The sequence below is a fragment of the Pseudorca crassidens genome, chromosome 3 (assembly GCF_039906515.1).
Source record: "Pseudorca crassidens isolate mPseCra1 chromosome 3, mPseCra1.hap1, whole genome shotgun sequence".
Lineage (NCBI taxonomy): Eukaryota > Metazoa > Chordata > Mammalia > Artiodactyla > Delphinidae > Pseudorca > Pseudorca crassidens.
The window spans coordinates 162,047,491-162,071,042 of NC_090298.1; the positions used below are offsets into that span (position 1 = coordinate 162,047,491).

A 23,552-nucleotide genomic window follows, 5' to 3' on the forward strand; every position below is an offset into this window, starting at 1 on the left:
ATTCAGGTTAGAAAGCTTAAAACAGACTAATTTCCATTAAAGAAATAAAGTTCCTAAGAAAACAAACCACTAAAAAGCACTCCACCCCGATGGTTTCACAAAGAATTCTACCAAATCTTCTAAAAACCACATAGTCTTAATGCTGTACAAATTATTCCAGAGCATTGAAAAGGAGGCAAAAATTCCTAATTCCTCTCATGAAGCAGCCATAATACTAATACCCAAACCAGACAGACAGTACTAAGAAACCACACATCAATTATTCATGAATACCAATGCAAAATTCTAAACAAAATACTAGCAAACAGAATCCAACAACACATTAAGAAAATAATATACCATGGCCAATAAAATTCATTCTAGGGACACAAAATCTGTTGAGTATTGAGAAATTTATTAATATCATATACTATATTGATAAATCAGAGGAAGAGAATCACAATCCTCCTCATTGATCTTCAGAAAAACTTGCACAAAATACAATACCCATTCATAGTAAAACATTCAAGAACACAGGATACCTTCTCAATATGATAAAATATACAGTTGACCCCTGAACAACATAGGTTTGAACTGCATGGGTCCACTTATACATGGATTTTTTTTTTCTCAAAAATTATGTACTACAATACTATATAATCTGCAACTGAATCCTTGGATGTGGAACCATGGATATGGAGGGCAAACAGTAAAGTTATACATGGATTTTCTGTGTGGAGGGTCGGTGTCCCTAACCCCCACGTTGTTCAAGGGTCAACTGTACACCTTAGTTCTAAAGAACATTTATCTTAATGAACGGAAAAACAATAGGGGCATTACCTCTAGAACAAGGCAAGAATGCCCTCTATTATCATACTAGAGGTACTAGCCAATGCAATCAGACAATCAAAAACAGTAAGAGGCGTAAGAGTTGATAAACAAGCAAAGCTCACTCAGTTTGCAGATGATACGGTAGTATACCTGGAAAATCCCAGAAAATAAATAATAAAATGAACTCAAAAAATGAAAGAATTCAGTGAAGTATCAAATTATAAAATCAAGATACAAAATTAATAGCTCTCATATACAGAAACTGTGAAGAGAAAACATAATGGTAGAGAAAATTTAATTTACAATGTAATATTAAATACTTAGGGAAAACCTAACAAGAATGTAGAAAACTTTTACAAAGCAAATTCTTAAACATTCCTGACATACACTAAAGTAGACTTGAACTAATCGGAAGACATCCCCTGTTCTTGGATAAGATGACAACATTATAGAAATATTAATTCTCCCAAGTTAATTTATAAGTTATAAATTCAAGGCAAAGCCAATAAAAATACCAACAAGCTAATTTTATGGAGTTGGACAAGATAATAGACAAGTACATATACCTCCCTCCCCGCACACACACATGCATACAAGAATACCTAGAAAAACACTTAAAAAGAAAAACCATGAGGGGGAACTAGTCCATCCAGACATTGAAACTTATTATAAAGCCTCTGATTTATAATTTAAACACTGTGGCATGGTGTGTGAACAAACAGACCAATAGAATAGAATAAAGTCCAAATTTAGACCCAAGACATATGGAATTCAGTATATGACAAAGGTGAAAAATCCCTAGGGTAAAGATGTACTTTTAAAATAAATGATGCTGAGTTAATATGGAAAAAAAAAAACCTTAATCCTCCCTCACACAATAACACAAAAAATCAATTCCAAGGGGTAGATCTAAATGTGTATACTAAAACAATAAAACCTATAGAAAAAAATGTGAAACATCTTCTTGCCTTCAGGGTAGGTAAATGTTTCTTACACAGGAACAGAAGAATGATGCCCATAAAGATTAGATGACATTCGGTATGTCTGGTGTTGTGTTGTGCATTTGCTTTGTGTCTGTGTGGGAAATGGTGAGGTATTATTAATATTATGGTCCCCTACCTCCAAGATCAATTCCAAAAATAATTTTATTAATCCTAAGACTGTAACTGTGGAAATAAAATGGCTTTTCAGTCCTGTGTTGCCAAAAAAAAAAAAAATTAGGTGACATTAAAATCAAGAACTCATTTAATCAGAAGACACCAATTAAAACACTGAAGAGATAAGCCAGAGTGGGAAAAATTACTTGCAAAACGTATCCAGCCATAGGGCCCACATCTGGAATATATAAATCAGTAAGAAAAAGGCAGGCAACTTTAGTATCATCTGATCCAACTCCATAAAATAGCCTGTTGAAAAACAAATTTGTACAACCACTTTGGAAAATTGGCATCATCTATGAAATATGCATCCCATGTGATCCAGTGATTTCAGTCCAGGGTATACACCCAAGAGAAATATATGCACTTATGCACTACCAGAAATACTAAAATATGCTCACAGAAGCATTATTTACAATAGCCCCAAGCTGAAAAGACAAATGTCCATCAACACAAACTGCTTAAATAAATGGAATATTCAAACAATGGAACCCAATAAAATGTATTACTATCTAGAGGTCCTCACAAAAATACTGGGCAAATTAAGACAGACACTAAAGAACGTATACTGTTTGGCTCCATTTGCATAGGGTTCAAAAACAAAAATCCAAGCCATGTTGTCAGAGTTAGAATATAAGTCACTTGTGAGGGGTAAGGAAAGGTTTGTTATGTGGACAAAGCGAGAAGGGGTTATCAGAAATGAGAGTAAAACATTTTTCTTGCCTGTTTACACGGATGTGTTCATGTGATAATTTAGCTGTATGAGTTAAGCACTTTTCTGCATTTCAGTAAAACCTGTTTTAAATGTTACCACACAGGTATCATTACACAAACACTGCAGAAACAACTGTGGCATTAAGATAAAATGAACATGCAGACTTTACAACCCAGCAATTTCACACTCCTGGAATAACTCAGCAACGCTCCAGAAGGCATGTACACAATTTCTTAAAGCAGCATTGTTCCTAACTGGGAAAAGTGGAAATAGTCCAGCAACTAACTGTACATCAGCACTAGTTAAACGAATTGTGGGATGAAAATACAAAAGAAACTACAGCCACATTCAACGTGACTCTAAAAACACCCCTACTACTAATAATCTGGACCCTGTTACATTTAACTTGAACTTTGCAATGACCTTCTAACAGGTTTCTGTTTGCATCTTGTCCCTCTATTTAGCCTATCAACCCATAAGCCACTATGTTCCTCTAAAAACAGAAATTGAATGGCTGTCACTTCTCTGTCCAAAATCCTCCACTGACTTTCCACACTGAGAAAGAAAGGCAAAGTCCTTCCAGTTAACCCACAAGATGCTGCAGTGAACAGGACCTCAATCCAGCTCTGACCTCAACAACTTCTGCAACTCCCAAGCTTGCCTGACTCCAGTCACACTGGCCCCTCTGTCCCAAGCAAAATTCTTTTTCATGACCTTTGAACTGCCGAGGGTGCTCTTCCCCACATTACAACATGGTGCACACTGGCAGTGAATTTACATCTCTACTCAAATGTCCCCTTAAAAGAAAGGCTTTCACTATCCATCCAATAGTTCCACTGAACCCCCGCATCCCTCTCATCATCACCATGCTTAAATTTCCCAGCACTGAACTGACCACCACCTGATATACAATATATTTACTCATTTGTTTATCACGTGCCTTAATCCCAAGTAGAATGTGATCACCATGAAGGCAAAAATCCTGACTCACTGCTATAGATTCAGGGCACAAAACAGGGCCTGACATAAGAGAGTATGGACTTAAAACACAGACACTACTACTTGTTATTGAGCTGACCTCACACAAGCACCCTTAAACTTCCTTGCCTCAGACTGCCCATATGCAAAAGGGAGTTACTGGTGGTACCTACTTCTTAGAGCTTTTGTGAAAACTAATACACTTATTTCAACACAAGTCAAGAAGTAATGTTTAAGTACATCAGGGATTTGAAATACAATTTAAAAACATGGTTTAAGGATTTTTAAAACCCATATCCAACAACTAAAAGTATAAGTAGATTATACCCACACATGTAGCAGCTCTCCAACCTCACTAATGACCAGATGTATGGGTTACAGATAGCATCCAGCTGGGTACAGTGGAACCCTCCTGCCACCAATAAAACAATTATTAAATAGATTAAACAATCAAATATCCAAAATAGCTTAAACCAATAATCAGTTTTCTTTTTTCTCATGTAATAGGAAGTCTGGAAACAACAAATCCAGGACTATTGCAGACACTCAAAGAAGCCACGGGGGAAGCCAGGATCATTGTGATTTTTCTGCGGTTATCTCCCCCTTCAGCCTGTGGCTTGCATCCTCACGGTCATAAGATGCACCTTTAACACAAGATACTGAATCTCTTTTCAAGGTAAGAAGTAATGAGAAGAGCAAGGAAAAAAAAATGTAGAGAAGAATCTAGGCAAGAATGACTCTTTTCCAAAAGCTTTTTTACAGCCCATACAGTGATATGTGCTTATTTGTCAATGGCCAGGCTGTGGACATGGACTGTACTAGCTGCAGGAAAACCTGTAAGAGATTTTTAAAAATAGCACACCTTACTAATCAGACAAAACTTGGACTTTCTTGATATAAAAGAATATGAGATACTGAAGGAGCAACTATATGTTACTCTTGGCTGGATGGGAGGCCAAAAACATTCCAAAGGATCAATCTGATGAAGACATCCTGCTCTGATCACAACTGTATTTGAATTAGATACTTGTAACAAACAGGTACTAAAAATACCCACATGTTACACAGCATATAACACTATTCTAAAAAATTCCATCGGTCAAGTAAGTTGTCTAAAAGGAAATGAAGACATATCGAGAATGAAATTCTAGTAAAAATACTATATACAAACCTTCTGTGATGGGGCATAAGGGTTATTTGGAAGAGCATAATCTTAAAATTAAAGACTTAAAAATTCATGAGCTGGGGTCCACTTTCATGATGAAAGACTGATAAGTGCAATTCCACATTTACTAAGAAATCCCACTGGGGAGTGAATTCTCATATGCACAAGTGACAGGGCTGTGGATGAAATTATCTCCACATAGGGATTGTCTGCAGTGTGGGTTCTCATGTGTTTCCTGAAAGAATTACACAGATTATAATTTTGAAGTTTTAAATAGAAATTTCTCCTAGTGTGAGTACCCACGTGTTTCATAAAAAATGGAGGGATTGTTGGCTAAGGTTTCTCAACCTCAACAATACTGACATTTTGGGGCACATAATTTCTCTCTCTTGGGGGAAGCCTCCTGTCCACTGCAGGATATTTAACAGCAACCCCGATGTTTCCCAAAACATGCCAGTGGCACCTCCCCAGCTTTGACAACCAAAAATGTCTCCAGACATTGCCAAGTGTCTCCCGGGGAGCAAAGTTATCCCCAGTTGAGAACCACTGTAGACCAAGGACTGGCAATTTTTTTCTGTAAAGGGCCAGACAGCATTTTAGACTTTGTCGGGCACACATGATCTCTGGCACATATTTTTCTTCTTAAAAATGCAACAAATATTCTCAGCTTGCCAGCTGTACAAAAACAGACAGCTGGCCATAGTTTGCCCACCCGTTACCGACTTTCCCATGTTCCTTATTTCATAGGTTTTTCTCTTCAGTGTGATTTCTCTCATGAGGAATACAGTGAGACCAGGAAAGGTCTGTCCAGTCTTGGAATTTACAGAGATCCTCCCTGGTGGGCTTACTCTTGTGCCAAGGAGGTACAAGGTGATGCTAAAGTCATTTTGACATTAAATATCAGACTAGGGTTTCTCCCCCTAAGTTCTCGTTTGTTGAGAGCTAAACGTACACTGACGGCTTCTTCACACCACAAACACATGTTTTCTCAACTATCTTGAGTTCTCACACTATCTCCAAAGTGATGTGAAAAAACCCAAGTCTTTCCACAGTTATTAAACAAATTGGATTTCTCCCAAGTTAACACATATTCTTTTGTGCCCAGTGAGATGAGTTCATCAAGGCTTCCTGCCTTCCTTACACCTGCCAGGTCTGCGCTCTCATGTTTCTCTTTAAAGAAATGTGTCACTGGAGTCTTTTCCACACTGATGATGTGAAGAGCTTCTCTCCCCGGTGTGTCTTCACGTGACTCCTGAGGGACGAGTGATCACTGAAGGCTTTCCCGCAGACCAGGCACTCGTAGGGCTTCTCCCCAGTGTGTATCCTCCGGTGCACATTAAGGTTCGAGCAGATGCTAAAGGCTTTCCCACAGTGATCACACTCATAAGGCTTCTCTCCTGTGTGACTCCTCATGTGTGTCTTAAGGGTCGACTGGTTTCTGAAGGCCCTCCCACACTGTCTGCATTCAACATGCTTCTTTACGAGATGAATGCTCATGTGCCTCCTCCGTGATAAATAATCACCAAAGACCTTACCGCAGGTGGCACACTCGTAGCGCCTCTCTTGAGTGTGTATTTTTCTGTGCGCAGTTAGGTTGGAGCTTGCACTGAAGGCTTTCCCACAGAGATCGCACCCATACGGTTTCTCTCCAGTGTGGGAATTCATGTGTGTCTTAAGGATGGACTGGTTTCTGAAGGCTTTCCCACACTGTCTACATTCAACAGGTTTCTTTACAATGTGAATTCTCATGTGTTTTCTCCGTGAGAGGAGGTCCCCAAAGGATTTCCCGCACTCTTTACACTCGTATGTTTTCTCTACCATGTGGTTCTTCTTGTGCAAGTTAAAGTTGGACTTCCATCGGAAGGCTTTTCCACACTGTGTGCATTCGTAGGGTTTCTCTCCAGTGTGGTTCCTGACGTGCTCTTTGAGATGTGAGGGATGCTGGAAAGCTTTCCCACAGTCGTGACATTCGTAGGGTCTCTCTCCAGTGTGTGTTCTTCTGTGTGCAATGAGATGGCAGCTCCTGCCATATGCCTTCCCACATTCATCACACTTATAAGGTCTCTCCCCAGTGTGAACTCTCATGTGTATCTTCAGTGAGGAGAGGGTTCGGAATGCATTTCCACACTGACTGCAGTCAAAGGGCTTCTCTGTGAGGTGAGTTCTTGCATGACTCCTAAGAGCTGAGGGGTCATTGAAAGCTTTCCCACAGGCATTGCACTCATAGGGTTTCTCCCCAGTGTGTATTCTCCTGTGCCGTGTAAGGGAAGCACTCGTGGTGAAGGCTTTTTGGCACTGATGACATTCATGCATTTTCCTCCCATTGTAAATGTTCACATGTTGGGTTACATGAGATCTATTCTTGAAAGTCACCCCACAGTCCCGGCGGTGATAAGGCCTCTTGCTAGTGTGCCTTCCCATTTGCTGAGTAAGATGAGCACCCATGCTGAAGACGTCAAACAGGTTAGCATATTCACTGGATTTCTCTCCAAGCCGACTGCTTTCCTGTTGATGAAGAGGGAGGGTTGACTCAGGCATTTCCCATATTCATTAAATTCCTTAGACTATCCCTACATAAACTGGCATAAATAGAAGCGCATCATTACGACTAATGATGTCATAATTTGCAGTGCAAAAGTACTGCTCCTGCCTTATTTGGACTCCATCAAAGAAAACAAGTGAATGCTATGCTCTGAGGCTCCATGTGTATAACTTTCACAACGATTTTTACATATACTTTGTTAACTGTTTAAAACTCAATTAAGCCCCAACACTCAACATCTGAGACACAGTTATAGAAATATTTACTCACTGGAACTTTAAGTGAAGAGGTTTGGGGTCAGGTTTTAGGGTTTTCCCCAAATCGGTAATATTCAGTGTCTCTGACACTGTTTCCTCTTGGGGACCTGCCTGGTTTTGAACTGCTTTTCTAACTCAGGCTGCCCCTGTCCTCTCCCAATATGGAAGATCCAGAATTATCCCAAGGAAATCTTACCATTGTCACACCATGAGATGTTTCCTTCCCAAAAATATCTTCCATAAGAATTGACCATTTGGTTTTAGATGGAGTCTCCCAATCTGAAACAAATTGGGAAAATATTAACTTGCTGGAGAAAGAAAATGGTGGGATGATGGTGACAAAAACAGAGGTGGCTTTCTTTGCAAATATTAACCCTAAAGAAGAAAAGGGAATATGAAAGGGGAGAACACACATGAGTAAAAATGACTGAAAAATCTGGTTATGTGAGATATTTGGCAATGACAAGAGTAGAAATTTAAGCTGACTAAGAAGCACCTCTTCAAAGAATGACATTGATAATGGCATTAAGAGTGAGATCAGGAATGTTGAGTAGGAAAGAATGGGACAAAGAACCCATTTGGACACATGTCGAATTTAAAGAAGAAGGGACATGGAGACCAAAAGAATTGTGAGAGGATGGAGGGACAGTGAAAGAGAAAGAGCATTTTCAGATTTCCCTGGGTGATGTTTCCTCATGGATCTCTGTCATCCCAATCACTGGAGAGAGCAGATTCTCAAAAGCACTTGTGTCTGCCTGGTGCTTACCGGGACAAGGGCCTTGGTGAAGTTCCTGCTCCTCTGTCCTCAGCTCCTCTTCTTGCTCCAAGTGGGAGATGAGGCTGGGTTTGCTCACCTGACACCCTACTCACGGGGAAAGACACATGTTGAGGGAGGATCGTGCAGAGGACAACCCCTTCCATTAGTCTGGGGTCAGTGTTTTGGTCTTCAGTGCTCTGAAGATGGACAAGTCTGACTTAGGAGCAGCAAAATGATGGTGCCACATTTCTAAGGAACACAGTGAAAGGCTTTCATAAAACACAAAACCACAAATACCCACACATTTTGCCCTTCAAAAGAATGAGGATTTGCTTTTCTTTTTGGCCGTGGCGCATGGCTTGTAGGATCTTACTTCTCCGACCAGGGGTTGAACCCGTGCCCTTGGCAGTGAAAGCTCAGAGTTCTAATCACTGGACTGCCAGGGTTGAGGACGTCTTAACTCAGAAAGCTATGCCCAAGCTCAGACACACTTGACAACCTCCAAGGGCAATACAATGGACAGGTCTCAATAGCCAAGGTACCATCAAGGCAGGCACCAGGTCGGCTTGTTCATAACTGTGTTCCGAATCCCCACACAGTTCCTGGGTCACAGCAAGTACTTACAACAAAAACATTTCATTCATGAACGAATAAATGAAGAAATGCTGCCAGCCTTACCCACTGAGGCAAGGTTGCTATAGTTCTCCAGCATCACATCTTTGTACAGTTTTCTCTGAGAAGAATCCAGCAAGGGCCACTCCTTCTCAGTGAAGTCCACGGCAACATCCTGGAAAGTCACTGATTTCTGAAACACCACACACATTTGGGGTCGGTGAGAACACAGCCTGTATGTGTTCCAAGATGGCTGAGGCTAAAGATTACACAGGAGAGACTCTAAACACAGGATTTTCAATATGGGGATCTGGGGTCTAAACATTTACTCTAGAAGTCACTCAGATGTCTTCTCTTCCAATGAGAAATCTCATGAGACAATCTCATTGCTTCAAACGCAACTCTGACATGGGATCAAACCTACTTCCACTCCAAACCTGGCCTGAGAGCTTTGAGCTTTACTATGAGAGAAACACCTGTTATATAAGTCATTTCCCCTAACATCCCTGATACCAGGACAGCCTCACCAACTTCTCCCGCTCTTCCTCTTGCACCCTGATCATGCATTGATCAGCCTGGATAAAGATCTAAAAGAATCCTAACACGTGATGTTGCGGGCATTCTAGGGAAGTGCCTCCTCCACCCTCAGGGGCCTTGAGATCTTGGTGTACCTGGGAACCAACACTGGTTGATGTATGAGGCTCCAGGCCATTGTATGCAAACAGCTCCACATCCTGGGGACAGGAATGGTCTTTCGAAGAAAGAGGAATTTCTGACTCATGGACATAGGCAGGCTCCTGGTTGGACATAGCTAGAGAAAAGAGGACCCATGAGGATTAAAGCCCACCTGACATTCGCAGATCAGGAAACAGTCTCACACTAACGATATGTGTGCAGTGCACATGCCCCAATCTCACATTCCCTCACACACTCACTCACACACACTGTTGTGCAACAAGCCAGAGAAGCCCTGCTCTACTCAAGGACAGGAAAAAGGGTGGTGGGCCTACATAGCCATAAAGATAATGATATATATTCTCAATTTATGGGTAAAGAAATAGAAGCTCTGAGATAGAGCTGTTACTTCATCCAGACTTATCAAAATAATAAATGGGATGCCGCAGGGTTACCAATGACCAGCATCCCTCCTTACACAGCAACTACAAACACTCCCTGCCTCACCCAAACTCACAAAGACCCTGAATCAGACACAGTCACGTGGGGAGCTCTCAAGACTTCACTCACTCCCACCCCCGTTCAGTTCCTGTATCCTCCTCCACTTCTAACCTGGCAGCCCTCCCACTAGCTGTGCACATCCTTGCCCTCAGTGAAGGGGCAGGGGCCACTGGCCACTGAAGCTTGATTTCTGAGGGTATTCATCACCCGAAGAACTTACCACATGTGGGAGACAGACCAAGAGCTGCCATCCTCCGAGAATGATAGTAAATTTGCCTGAATGAAAGCAGGGCACTGGCACCAGAAAGCTACTCTCTCGCTCTCATGGGACTCTTGGAGCAGGCATCTGTGGTAAATGAGAAAAAGACTACTAGGTGTAGCCAAAGGCTTTCTGTCTCTCCCACTAACAGGACAATTCTGACTTTTGTTTTTCAGTGTTTCCTCTTTGGAGCAGCCTGTCTCAGCTTGGGTCTTAACCCTGCTTAGGTAAAACCTCCAGGCAATGTGGCGGAGGTCCCTGACCTACCTCAAGTAAGATTCAGATTCACTCTCTCAAGTAATTTGTCCCCAGTTACAATTCTGTTAAACTCTGTCACTCATTGAACACTTGGGCCCCAGACTTCTTCAACTTCAAGGCATAGTCCTCCTGGCTTAGGATGGCTCCAGCTTCCATGAGGACTGGTCCATCTGGACCATGTGTTCTGATCACCAATGCCTTCTGGCCCCCCACTCTACACCAACATACACACCTGTGGGCCACAGCCCAGGCCTTGTCATCACCGGAATCAGATTCACTTCACAAACAATGATTCAGAAATTTGCCCTCTGGACAAAACCTCCTACACAACATTCTTCTCACTTAAACTCTAGCACTTAGAGGGGATTCCAGGCCACCCGGGCTTCTACCACCTTGCTCCCTAACAGCAAATTCTTCACTGCCCCACCTATTCAGCTGAGAGATCCATCATGTTCCATCACTTCTACAAATTTTTGTCCAAATTCCTTTAATCCTCTACCTAGTATACCCTCAATGAGCAAAAGACCAGTCTGGGATGATTCCAACCATCTGTTTCCTCCCTGAAGGTACCTGGAAAGACCAGTCCGCACATACCCAGTCACACTAGCAGCTTTCAAAACAGTCACTAACCTTGAAGGAGCATCTATACTAAAGAAAAGCATAAGTGGTAACCCAATCTCCCCAAAACCATGTAAAAATCTCACCAGTTTTTCTAAACCCCAAACTGTCTTACATGACCCTTGCTTTCAGCAAATAATCTTGCATTTCATTTCACAGTAACCACAACAAAAAAAACATAACTCAGCAAAGAACTGGAAAATGAAACTTAAAAAATACTTTCATTTATAACAGCATAAAACATATAAGGCCCATAGGAATAAACAAATAAAAGCTGTGAGACCATGCTGGAAGAAATAAAAAACTTAAATAAGTGAGGAGCTATATCACTTTCATGGGCTGCAAGAGTCAATATTATTAAGGTATTCACTCTCCCCAAATTCATCTGCAGGTACAACGCAGTCATCACCAAAATCTCAGCAGGTTATGTTCTAGACATTGACAAAACAAATCTAAAATGGGTACCAAAATGCAGAAGATCTAGAAGAGCCAGAACACTGTTAAGAAAGAAAAATAAACTTGGAAGATTCCTATTACTAACTTTACTACAGTAATGAAGAGCTGTTGGAATAAGTATAGACCAAAAGGTCAATGGAACAAAACAGAAATAGACCTACATGTGCATAGTCAAATGATTTTCAATAAGGGAATAAAGAAATTCATTAGGGAAAGTGGTCTTTTTAATAAACAGTGCTGAGACAGCATCCTTCTATAGTTGATAGATGGGATGCTGCCCAATTTATAAATCGCCTAAGAAAGCCAATTAGATCTTCAAATTAGGAAAAAAACAAGGTGCTGCAAGAACTTAATGGACAAAAAGGAACTTTGACCTCCATTATCACTGCATACACAAAAATCTGAATTAAAAAAAACCTTTTTGACATAACTCAGACACCAAAAAGTAAAATCCAGAGAAGACTTTAACAACATTGAGTTACACAACATTTTAGACTAGACACAAATGGAACTAAACATTAAAAAAAATCAATAATTAGACTTTACCAAAATTAAAAATTTTTAGTCATCAAATGACATTATTAAGAAAATAGGGGCTTCCCTGATGGCACAGTGGTTAAGAATCCGCCTGCCAATGCAGGGAACATGGGTTTTAGCCCTAGTCCAGGAAGATCCCACATGCTGTGGAGCAACTAAGCCCGTGTGCCACAACTACTGAGCCTGAGCTCTACAGCCCGCAAGCCACACTACTGAGCCCACGTGCCACAACTACTGAAGCCTACATACCTAGAGCCTATGCTCCGCAACAAGAGAAACCATGACAATGAGAAGCCTGGGCACCACCGCCGCAACTAGAGAAAGCCCGTGCACAGCAACGAAGACCCAAAACAGCCAAAAATAAATAAATAAATAAGTTTATTTTTTTAAAAAAAGAAAGAAAATAAATAGGCAAGCCACAGATTGGGGAAAAAAGATATTTGCAGTACATACACCTGAGAAAGAATTCACATTCAGACTACATAAAGAACTCCTACAAACAATAATAATAAAAAATAAAAAAAAAACTCAACAAGGGCTACACTTAGACACTTCACAAAATTAAATGAGTGAGGAACAATAAGCATGACAAGTTACTCAAAATCATTAGTCATCAGATGGATGCAAATTAAAACTAATGGTATAACATTTTAACCCACCAGAGAAGCCAAAATTAAAAGACTATAAACACTAAATGGTGGCAAGGATACAGCATACCCAAAACTCTCACATACTAAAGGTGGGGGTGTGAAATGGTTCAATCACTTTGGAAAACAATGCGCCAGTTTCTTAAAAAGTATACCTATCATTTGACTCAGCAATTCCACTCCTAGATATTTACCCAAGAGAAAAATTTTAAAACATGTCCACAAAGATTCATATAAAAATGGTCATAGCAATCTGATTCTTAATAGCCCCAAAGTGTAAGCAATCTAAATATCCATCAACAAAAGAATGAATAAGCAAACTGTGGTATGTAGAGTGGAATACTACTCATCAACGAAAAGAAACTACTGAGACACACAACATGGATGAACTTCTATAATGCTGACCAACAGAAGCGAGACAAAAAAAAAGCTCTATAACTCCTATTCCACAAATAGGTGAAATTTATTAAGGTCGATAGCAAAATGTGTTTATTTAAGTCAACAGAAGGAAAAAAGTTGGTCGCCTCCTTGCAGGAATATGATATGGTGGTAGAATGAGAAGCAAGAGGGAACTTTCTGGGGCAACTGAAATATTTTATTATTTTTTTCAGTTAGTGGCTATACAATGTACACCGTGTCAAAAAATTCATCAAACTGATCATCTGAGATATGTGCATTTTCTTGAACGTAAATTATACTCTACTTTAAAAAAGTTAAGTGGAGTCTTTCTTACTTTCATGTCTCCAGTTACACAAAAATTCCTCCCACAACTGACCTATGACTCCTATTACCAGTAAGATGTCTGCCCTCCCTCCCTTCTAAAACCAACCTCTTCAGATCTGCCTCAGCTACACTTAGTCCTCCCTCCAGAGCAAAAGCTTATAAAGACAGTCCACACTATCTCCCTAATTCAGTGTACCTAATGTCAATTACCATCATCTCCATCTTCACAGAAAATACAATTACACCTGTGTCAGTGGAATCCAGTAAGTGCATTTCAGTCTTAGATCCTCAGCAAAATTTGGTGTCTATTTTCTTCGAGAATCATTCTCTTTCTAGGCTTCTATATAACTCTCTCCCTAGTTCTCTCTCTACTTCTCTTGATACTCTGTCAAGGTTTTTTCAGAAGGTCTCCTTCTACCATTAAAGGCTGGATTTGCTCAAGAATCAGCCCTTTTCCTATTGCTCTTCATACTCTGCGCTTTGCCAAGGCTTCCCTTAATGTTCCTTAATTTTCATCTCTAACACTCAAGGTCCAATATGAATTCAAAATCATATTCTCACTGCCTACTAACAGCCACCAAAGAACATCTCATACAAAAGCCTGTTGAAAAAAAAAAAAAAAAAGCCTGTTGAGCCTGTGTTTCTGGGCTCAACGAAGAGAATCAGTAGCCAGCCCTCTGGCCGCTCACAAGAGGGAGGTGAGGTATGGGAATATATGTATGCATATAGCCGATTCACTTTGTTATACAGCAGAAACCAACACAACATTGTAAAGCAATTATACTCCAATAAAGATGAGGGGGAAAAAAAAGCTACAACTTAACTGCTCCATTCCATGGCTCTAATCACTTACAAACTAAAGAAAAATCCACACAACCTTCTTCACATTAAAAATTTAAGTTATTATTTTCATATGAAAAAACTTGGCTTTCTCTGTTAGCTGACTCTCTTTCTCCTACAAAACCTGTCACAATGTATTTTTATGTTTTTACTCCCTTGTTTTTATTTCCTTGTTTTATACTCTGTTTCCTAAACTATATAGGAAACTAGAAGAGTGCACCACTGTACTCAGGTCCTAATCCACTACCCGATATTAAATAGAAAATGAAGGGGGGTGGGGGCAGAAAAGGTCAATGAATAGAGAACAGACTGGTGGTTGCCAAGGGAGAGGGGTTTGGGGGAGGGATAGAGTGGGAGTTTGGGGTTAGCAAATGTAACCTTTTATATACAGAATGGATAAACAACAAGGTTCCACTGTATAGCACAGAGAACTATATTCAATACCCTATGATAAACCATAATGGAAAAGAATGATAAAGTATATACATGTATAACTGAATCACTTTGCTGTACAGCAGTAATAAACACAAAATGATAAATTAATTATACTTCAATAATAAAATTAAGTAGATGTTTTAAAACTCTTGAAAAAAAGTCAATGAATTCTACCTCTTACACCACATGTCTCCAAATCATTTAACTTTCTCCAATTCAACACCCAGCAATAGAGTCTGGATCATATATGCTGGACCATAAAAAAGTCTCAAATTTAAAAAGACAGCAAATGTACTAGATTTGAAATTAATAACAGTAAGATATCTAGAAAATACTCAAATATTTGGAAGTTAAAGACAAATAATTTTATGTAGAGGATAAAACAAAGGAAATTTAATAAATATTTTATACTACATGAAAATACAACAAATAAAAACTTGTGAAATGAGGTTAAAATCATTCTCAGAATGAAATGTATACAGTTAAATGTCTACATTAAAAAGTGGACAAGCTCAGTGAAAATCAATGAACTACACTTACGAAAAAAAAGAAAATTAGGGTTTTCCAGAATAAGCCATAAATTAGGCCAAACACAATTCTCAACCAATTTTAAGACAAATAATAGCAAAATATATTCTCCAACCACAATGGAATGAACCTAAAAAACAATGATAGAGGGAAAGCTGGAAAATTTACAAATACATGGAAATGAAACAACACATTCTCACACAACCAACAGGACAAAGAAGAAATCACTGGGGAAATTAGAAAAAACTTTCAGACAAATGAAAACGGAAATGTAACACAGCAAAATTGATGGGATGCAATGAAAGCAGTGCTCAGAGGAAAATTTATAGCAGTTAATATCTACATTAAAGAAGATCTCAAACAACCTAACTTTACACCTTAAGCCACAAGATAAGCACAAACTAAACCTAAAGGCAGCAAAAGAATTAGAACAGAGATAAATGAAATGGAGAGCAGAAAAACTAGAATCAACAAAAGTTGGTTCTTTCAAAAGATCAACAAGGTAACTAAAATCAGAAGTAAAAATGGGGACGTTACTACCAACCTTACAGAAATTAAAAAGACTCTAAAAGGGTGTTCCCTAGTGGCCTAGTGGTTAGGATGCAAGGCTTTCACTGCCAGGGCCGGGTTCAATCCCTAGTCATCGAACATCCTGCAAGCCGTGAGGCATTGCCAAAAAAAAAAAAAAAAAAAAAAAAAAAAAAATCCACATTATAGAAATAGAAAAGGTATTTTAAAAAATAAAAATAAAGAGAATACCATGAACAACTGTACACCGACAAATTAGGTAATCTAGATAAAACGGACAAATTCCCAGAAACATACACTTTTCCAAAATGGACTAGAGAAGAAATAGAAAATCAACAGACCCATAACAAATAAACAGGCGCAATCAGTCATCAAATTCTCCCAACAAGGAGAAGTCCAGGACCAGATGACTTCACTGGTGAATTCTACCGAACACTTAAAAGAAGAATTAACACCAATCCTATTCAAACTTTTCCAAAAATAGAAGAGGTAATATTTTTCTAACAAAATCCTTACGGCCAGCATTACCCTGATACCAAAACCAAGACAATCTCAAACACCTCTGGACTCCTAAAGAGACCAAGCTACCTGGAAACCAAGCTACCTGTATACATGTTAAGCCTGGGGTGGTGTTTAGACTCTATGTCGCTGATAGGTTGTCTGGTTCTCAGTCAATGTCACATTATTCTCTATGAGACTCAAAGAAGTGAACAAAGCAGGCAGCTTTTATACCTTTCAGACAAGGAAACAATAAATTTGTGAAGAACTGACACGACAAAGTTTGGGCCTGAGGTAGTAAATTGGTAAAGAAGTAATAAATTTTGTTTATACAGCCTTCTCAGCCCTGAACTTCATATTTATCTCTGGAGATAAGGATGTCTCTTTGCCTTCTGGTACAGGGAAGGTGCCTTAGGTGCCTTTCACACGGGAGATTTATTTCCTACTTTCAGGGTAGCAAAAAAGGGTCAGAGTGTCCTTCTCACGCCAACTGTTTTCTTACGTAACTTTAATTCAAAATAATCAATATGCCAAAGTGGCATATTTTGGGGCATCTTGCCCTGACCTCCATCACTGCTAATCCATATGTCATAGTTACCCCAGTCATTTATTGTTTGGCTGAATTAATCCTTTAGCAGTTTTGTTTTGTTTTTTCATATAGGTGATTATCAAATCTCACCTGAATTCATGCTGATTTGTTATACATATCAGCAATTTCTGACATACAGCAAAGTGATTCGGTTATACATTTGCCAAGCACAGTACCTCACACGTAGAAATTACTTTTAAAATATTGAATGAAGAAAAGGATACATGAATAGTAAAATCAAGTTCAAATGATAAAAGTTAAAAAAAAAAAATCACATTACTTTAGTATCTTCCGGTATCTAGGAAAACGTGTCACTCATCAGTTTTCCTTTGTCAAAAATATTGGATATTCTCGAATATTTTCTTTTGCAGATGAAATTTAGAATCAGCTGTACTACTGGTATAATGTATTTTCATTTTCATTAATGTTTTGATATTTTAAGGTCTTCATTTTCTAAGTGTTTCTAAATAGGCACATCAATTTATTGAAATGATCTTACGTTAAAATGTTTAGAATATTTCCAATTTTTCACAAGTAGAAAAACAACACTTGGAAGAAATATTTGCAGCTAAATTTTTGCAGTTTTTTTCAAGTTTTTCCTTAGAACGAATTTCTAGATAGTGAAATGCTTAGTCAACATTTATGACTAAACATTTAGTAAGTTGCCAAAATGCTCCCAAAACTGCTTTATCTGCAGTCTCTTTAGCTACACATATTTATCATACATTAGAAAAAAAACACTTGTCTGCCAAGGTGATGAATTATGTTCTTTTCAAATTAAAAACTGAGTAGGGATGTAAAATACTGTAGCACACAATTTTATAGCTTGTCAACTGGAAAATAAGGAGCAAGCTGTTTAATTCCTTGAGCTGTAATTAAATGTTACCAAGCACCAGTCTTACCTATTTTCTAGAAATGTGAACAAACCAGATGTAATAAAACACAAATAGAAAAATGTAATACTCTTGGGAACAACTTATGAAACTGGGTGAAGGAATAATAATAAAAGTAGTCGCATTTCTCTTTGAAAGGTTTACAAAGAGAGTGAACAGCACTGCACTGGTGGGAACCCAGGTCCCACCTCATGTTAAGCACGATCCAGTGTTGGGTTTACCTGAACCCCACAGAAAACCAATCAGATGGGCCTTATAGCACCATCAGAGGTGCGCAAACAGGCTCAGAGAGTTTAAGTAACTGCCAGAAAATTGCATAGCAGGTGGCAGGGGTGAGACCTGGGTCCTAATTTCTTTAACTGCAAAGCCTGAGTTCATTCCTCCCTTTGGAGGTGGCAGTGGCGGCATGGTTTTATTTGATAAGTACCACCTGTGTGAGAACAGTGAGGGTTCTTAGAGATTCAAGAATACTACATCAGCTGATGTAGTAGATTCTCAACAAATATTAGCTCCCTTCTCTTTCCCCTTTTGCAGTGAGGAAATAAACAAATGTTAACCATCTTTCATTCATTTCTAGATACCATGGTACCTGTCTCCAAATGAGATCAGGTGCTGCCACCTTCTGGGTATAAAGAGGTATTGCAAGCCTTCTGAGGTCACACTTGGAACAAACCTTTGCCTTTCTCAAGTAGAGGATTTGGGTTCCAACATCAGATTACTAAGGAGAGACTCGATAAGTTAAAAAAAGAGGTTCAGAGTCACTGAAAAACAAGGTCTCCACCCTCACCTCCCACTTATTCCTCTATTCTCAATTTACAAATTTCTGCTCAAGTTTCTGTCCCCCAACTTTTCTTGCCAACATCAATACCAATGCTACAAATAACAACATAAGCATGCTTACTATGTACAAAGTATCTCCTGAGTCTTTCCAGGGACTCTCATTTAATACTCACAAGTTCCCCAGGAGGTAAGCAGTATCCTGAGGAAAAAGTAGGGCATGTACTGAAGGGTTAGGTCATGTGACGAAGGTCAAACAGGGGCTAATGAACCTGATTCCAGAGCCACACATGTCCCCTCTCACGGTGACCTCTGCATGTGAACCCCCTGACACCAAATCAGGAAAACAGCTTTTTCCTGATTCTTGTCTTGATCTCAGTACATGATCCTGCCCACTACCAACCTCCCCTCTCTCCCTCTTCCCGGGGAACCTCTGCTCTTGGCCACTGTGCATCAAATCCCAAGGTTGTCCTCCTCCATCTCTCCCATCTCAATGGCAACGCTCTTTTTGAGACTCCTGCTCGTGGTCCTTCCTCCTTTGCCAGGATCCCTAAGGGCCAGGGTTCTCCTGAGCCTTCCTCTCCCTCATCCCACACATGTTCACACTCTGAAATCCCTCCTCCCTTGGGTACTGACATACAGGTTCTGATTACACATCCATGAAGGTTGTTGTCTGTCTGTCCTTGAGACCTCAGGTGACCCCACCGTGCTGCAAGCCCAGATTTCTTGCCCATGGGGGCTCCATTCAAGAATGGGCTCACGGACTTCCCTGGTGGCACAGTGGTTAAGAATCCACCTGCCAATGCAGGGGACACGGGTTCGAGGCCTGGTCTGGGAAGATCCCACATGCCGCGGAGCAACTAAGCCCATGCGCTACAACTACTGAGCCTGCGCTTTAGAGCCCACAAACCACAATTACTGAGCCCGAGCACCTAGAGCCCGTGCTCCGCAACAAGAGAAGCCAAGGCAATGAGAAGCAAGCACACCACAACAAGGAGTAGCCCCCGCTCGCTGCAACTAGAGAAAGCCTGCATGCGCAGCAACGAAGACACAACGCAGCCATAAATAAATAAATAAATAAATTTATTTTTTAAAAAAGAATGGGGGCTTCCCCTGGTGGCGCAGTGGTTGAGAGTCCGCCTGCCGATGCAGGCAACACGGGTTCGTGCCCCGGTCCGGGAAGATCCCACATGCTGAGGAGCGGCTGGGCCCGTGAGCCATGGCCGCTGATCCTGCGTGTCCGGAGCCTGTGCTCCGCAACGGGAGAGGCCACAACAGTGAGAGGCCCGCGTACCGCAAAAAAAAAAAAAAGAATGGGTTCACTAAACTTGTTTCCTCATCTGGAAACTGGAGGTTATAACACTGGATTATGGGACTGTATGTGCTCAATAAATGTTCACTCTAAAACACTATTATTTTTATCATAAAACAAAATGGCCGTTGGCGATTTAAACTGTAAACTGTTAATTTACAGTGGATGCCACTCTCCACTACTTGGTACTTGCCCCAGGCAGCATGAGCCAGAGAAATGGGTAGATGAGCGCTACGTGAACATTTCCCCTGCAATATCTAATAAGACCTCAAGGTAAACACCTAACACTGAGCTCCTGCCAGCCTCCCCATCTCAATGGCAACTCCATGCTTCCAGGAGCTCCAGGCAAAAAGCCTTGAAGTCATCCTGGATTCTCCTTTTTCACACTTTAGATCCAAATCACCAGCAAATCCCACGGGCTTTACCTTGAAAGCTTACCCAAAATCTGGCCACTCCTCACCACCTACTCTAATACTGCTTTGGTGCAAGGCACCACCTCTCTCCTAGATCATTCCAATAGCTTCCTAAAGTATCCCTGTTTCTGTCCTTTAGTTTATACGGCAAGTAGAACTTTGCCAGTAAAATGTAGGTCACATCACTCTGTTGCTCAAAACCTGCTGGCATCCCATCTCACTCAGCCAAAGCCCTACATTCCTGCTGCCTCATCCACAACCCCTCCTGGCTCCCGGCCCCTGTGGCCCTGCTCACACTATCCTCCTCACTGGGCCTCATGCCTGTGCTAGGCATGTTCCCGCCTTGGGATCTTTGCACTTGCTGTTCTCTACACGGAAATGTGCTTCTCCGCATTCAAGTGTACCTGCTCCCTCGCCTGCTTCGGATCTTTAGTCAACTTTAAGTGTCTCGACATGGCATTTACCGGCCACTCTAATCAAAATGCAAACCTCTGCTTGTCTATCCCTAAACCCCACTCCTTCTTCTATTTTTCTTCAAAGCACTAACCTCCACTTAATATACCGTGTTAAGTCAGGGTAGGCTCTATTTTACTGCAAAAACAGACTTCAAATCTCAATGACTCGATGAAACGGAAGTTTATGTCTGGCTCATGTTACTTGTTCAACCTGGGCTGGTGGTGAAACTTTACCAGTTACACGGGGGCATGCCTCTTGTATCTGAGCCAACTGAAACCCGTGGTCATTCTGTCCAAGGATGATTAGAAGGGTGTGCCTAGAGAACTGTGCACCTTGACACACACGCTCTGGCCCTGAAGTGCTCATAGCTCATTGCCCAGAACTAGTCACATGCCCCTGCTAGTTCCAGGGATCCTGGGAAGTGTAGGACAGCACACAGAATACCTAGTAAGCATTACTGTCTCTCCCACACATACTATGTATTTTACTTGTTTCGTTTTCTTCCCTTATGCCCAGTCAGACAATAAGCTCCAGGCAGATAGATTTTCCACTTCTTTGTTTCTTTCACTGTTGAGGTGTCTGGAACAGTTACCTCAGATGACAAACAGGATAATAGTGAGCAAAAGAATGAATGGATGACAAATAAGCTGATCTACATTTCTCTTCATATTGAGAAGGCCCTCCCGAACCTGGGGGTCTTCGGAAGATCACAAAGGAGGGGGTCTATGGATCTTGGTGTATGTGTGGGGGGGGCTCCCCTTCAGGTCCTATGAGATGTATGTTGACCCAGCTGCTAGGACACAGCCATAAAGCTTAGCTACACCTTGGCTCCTGAACTGCCCACAATGTGGGGCAAGGTAAACAAAACGGTTCAAGCCTGGATAGAGAGTGCACTCACATCAATTTCAAACCTGGGGGATATTTTCAAAGTCTCATGGTAATGCAAACTAGAGGCCAGAGCAAGGTTCTGGAGTGTTTCTCATCTGAGCAATTATACCACTTGTTGAGCTACACTCAGTGACCCTGAATACAGATGCAACAGGACTACCTCAGCATCTAAGTGACTGGAAGTGGAGCAGGGGAGTCTAGGAACAGTTATGGGATCTATTAAAGAAGTTTTGACTCCTGTTTCTACACAATACATGAAACAAAACCACGATGATCAGACTGATATCAGCACAGATAAATGCGATGGAGAGAGAATTTTCAAAGAGGTACTGAGATTGTTTAATTTCTCTTTTAATTTCCTTTATAACACAGTGAAAACAGTTCCCTTTTTCTATTTCAATACATCTTAGCCCATTCTCATTGGGATCTGTTTTTCTCTGTGCCAGGATCAGCACGAGGGTGAGGTAAGACAGGTTGCTGGAGTACAAAATTCAAACAGGTGCTTTCAGCATCATACAAGTGCAGGGTTAATGCCTCCGCCCACATACCTCACCCTAATCTCACCCCTGCTCCCCACAATTACAGAAGATCTGTCTCCTACATCAGTTTTTTGGTCCAAAACACATTTTACCCTTTAAAATTGTTCTATTGTGACTTCTCCTTTTGTGGCCATAATTCTTCCAATATTTGATTTAAAATCCCCACATTCAATTTTATAATACTGCCCCAAGATATTCAGAATTTGCAGATGTAAATACTAAAGACAGAATGATTCTTTTGTTACTTTTATGGAGTGATATTTCTGCCTCTGCTAGAACTGTTTCTAACAGTGTTACTCTTGTACACATAGACAAAGTAACAATAGTAGTGAGAACACTGCATGCCACTTTTCTCATTCCAGAAATGTGTTACATTTGTAAATTAATATCTCTATGTACTTCACTATCTGTAAGCTTTCAACCAGATGAAATGTACCAGGGGTAAAAGGGCAGGTTAACAGGCAATCTAGGTATACTGATTAAACCTTCCACTCAAAACTATTTTAAGTGCAACACAAAATAGACAGAGGGCTTCCCTGGTGGTGCAGTGGTTAAGAATCCGCCTGCCAATGCAGCGGACACGGGTTCGAGCCCCAGTCCGGGAAGATCCCACATGCCGCCGAGCAACTAAGCCTGTGCGCCACAACTACTGAGCCTGCAGTCTAGAGCCCACGAGCCACAACTACTGAGCCCACGTTCCACAACTACTGAAGCCTGTGCGCCTAGAGTCCGTGCTCCGCAACAAGAGTAGCCTCTGCTCACCGCAACTAGAGAAAGCCCGGGTGCAGCAATGAAGACCCAACACAGCCAAAAAATAAATTTAATTAATTAATTAATTTTTAAAAAAAGACAGATATCTTTCAAAATCATTCACAAGCTGGCGATAAATACTCAGAAATTTAAAAATGTGTAATTTCTAAGACGACAATTACAATTGCTGAAATAAAGGTAAAATGGCAGGGACTAGGTAAACAGTTTTATCAGATTACACAGCCCCCAAAAAATTGTTTTCTAGAGTATCACACAAAGTGTGGTTCCTCCAGCCAGCTGCATAAACATCATCTAGAGAGCTTTAATAATTCTGATGCCCAGTTCATATCCAAGTCCAACTGAATGAGACTCTTTGGAGTAGACTGATGAATCTGTTTTAACAAGCATTATAGGTGACTTCTATGCAGGCTTAAATTTA

At 40.6% G+C, this 23,552-nt stretch overlaps 1 protein-coding gene across 1 annotated transcript in view; it reads right to left on the bottom strand.

The window, feature by feature from the left end:
* Window positions 1–375: 375 nt before the first annotated feature.
* The window catches only part of ZNF317 (zinc finger protein 317), a 28,694-nt gene continuing 5,517 nt past the window's right edge, over window positions 376–23,552 (bottom strand). Inside the window, exons 2-7 of the mRNA XM_067733400.1 lie at window positions 10,390–10,515; window positions 9,665–9,804; window positions 9,060–9,186; window positions 8,391–8,486; window positions 7,821–7,903; window positions 376–7,330 (exon numbers count right to left, since the gene is read on the bottom strand). Of these exons, the coding sequence (XP_067589501.1) occupies window positions 6,011–7,330; window positions 7,821–7,903; window positions 8,391–8,486; window positions 9,060–9,186; window positions 9,665–9,804; window positions 10,390–10,420 (1,797 nt within the window). The 5' untranslated portion in view covers window positions 10,421–10,515 and the 3' untranslated portion in view covers window positions 376–6,010. The remainder of the gene's footprint in view (window positions 7,331–7,820; window positions 7,904–8,390; window positions 8,487–9,059; window positions 9,187–9,664; window positions 9,805–10,389; window positions 10,516–23,552) is intronic.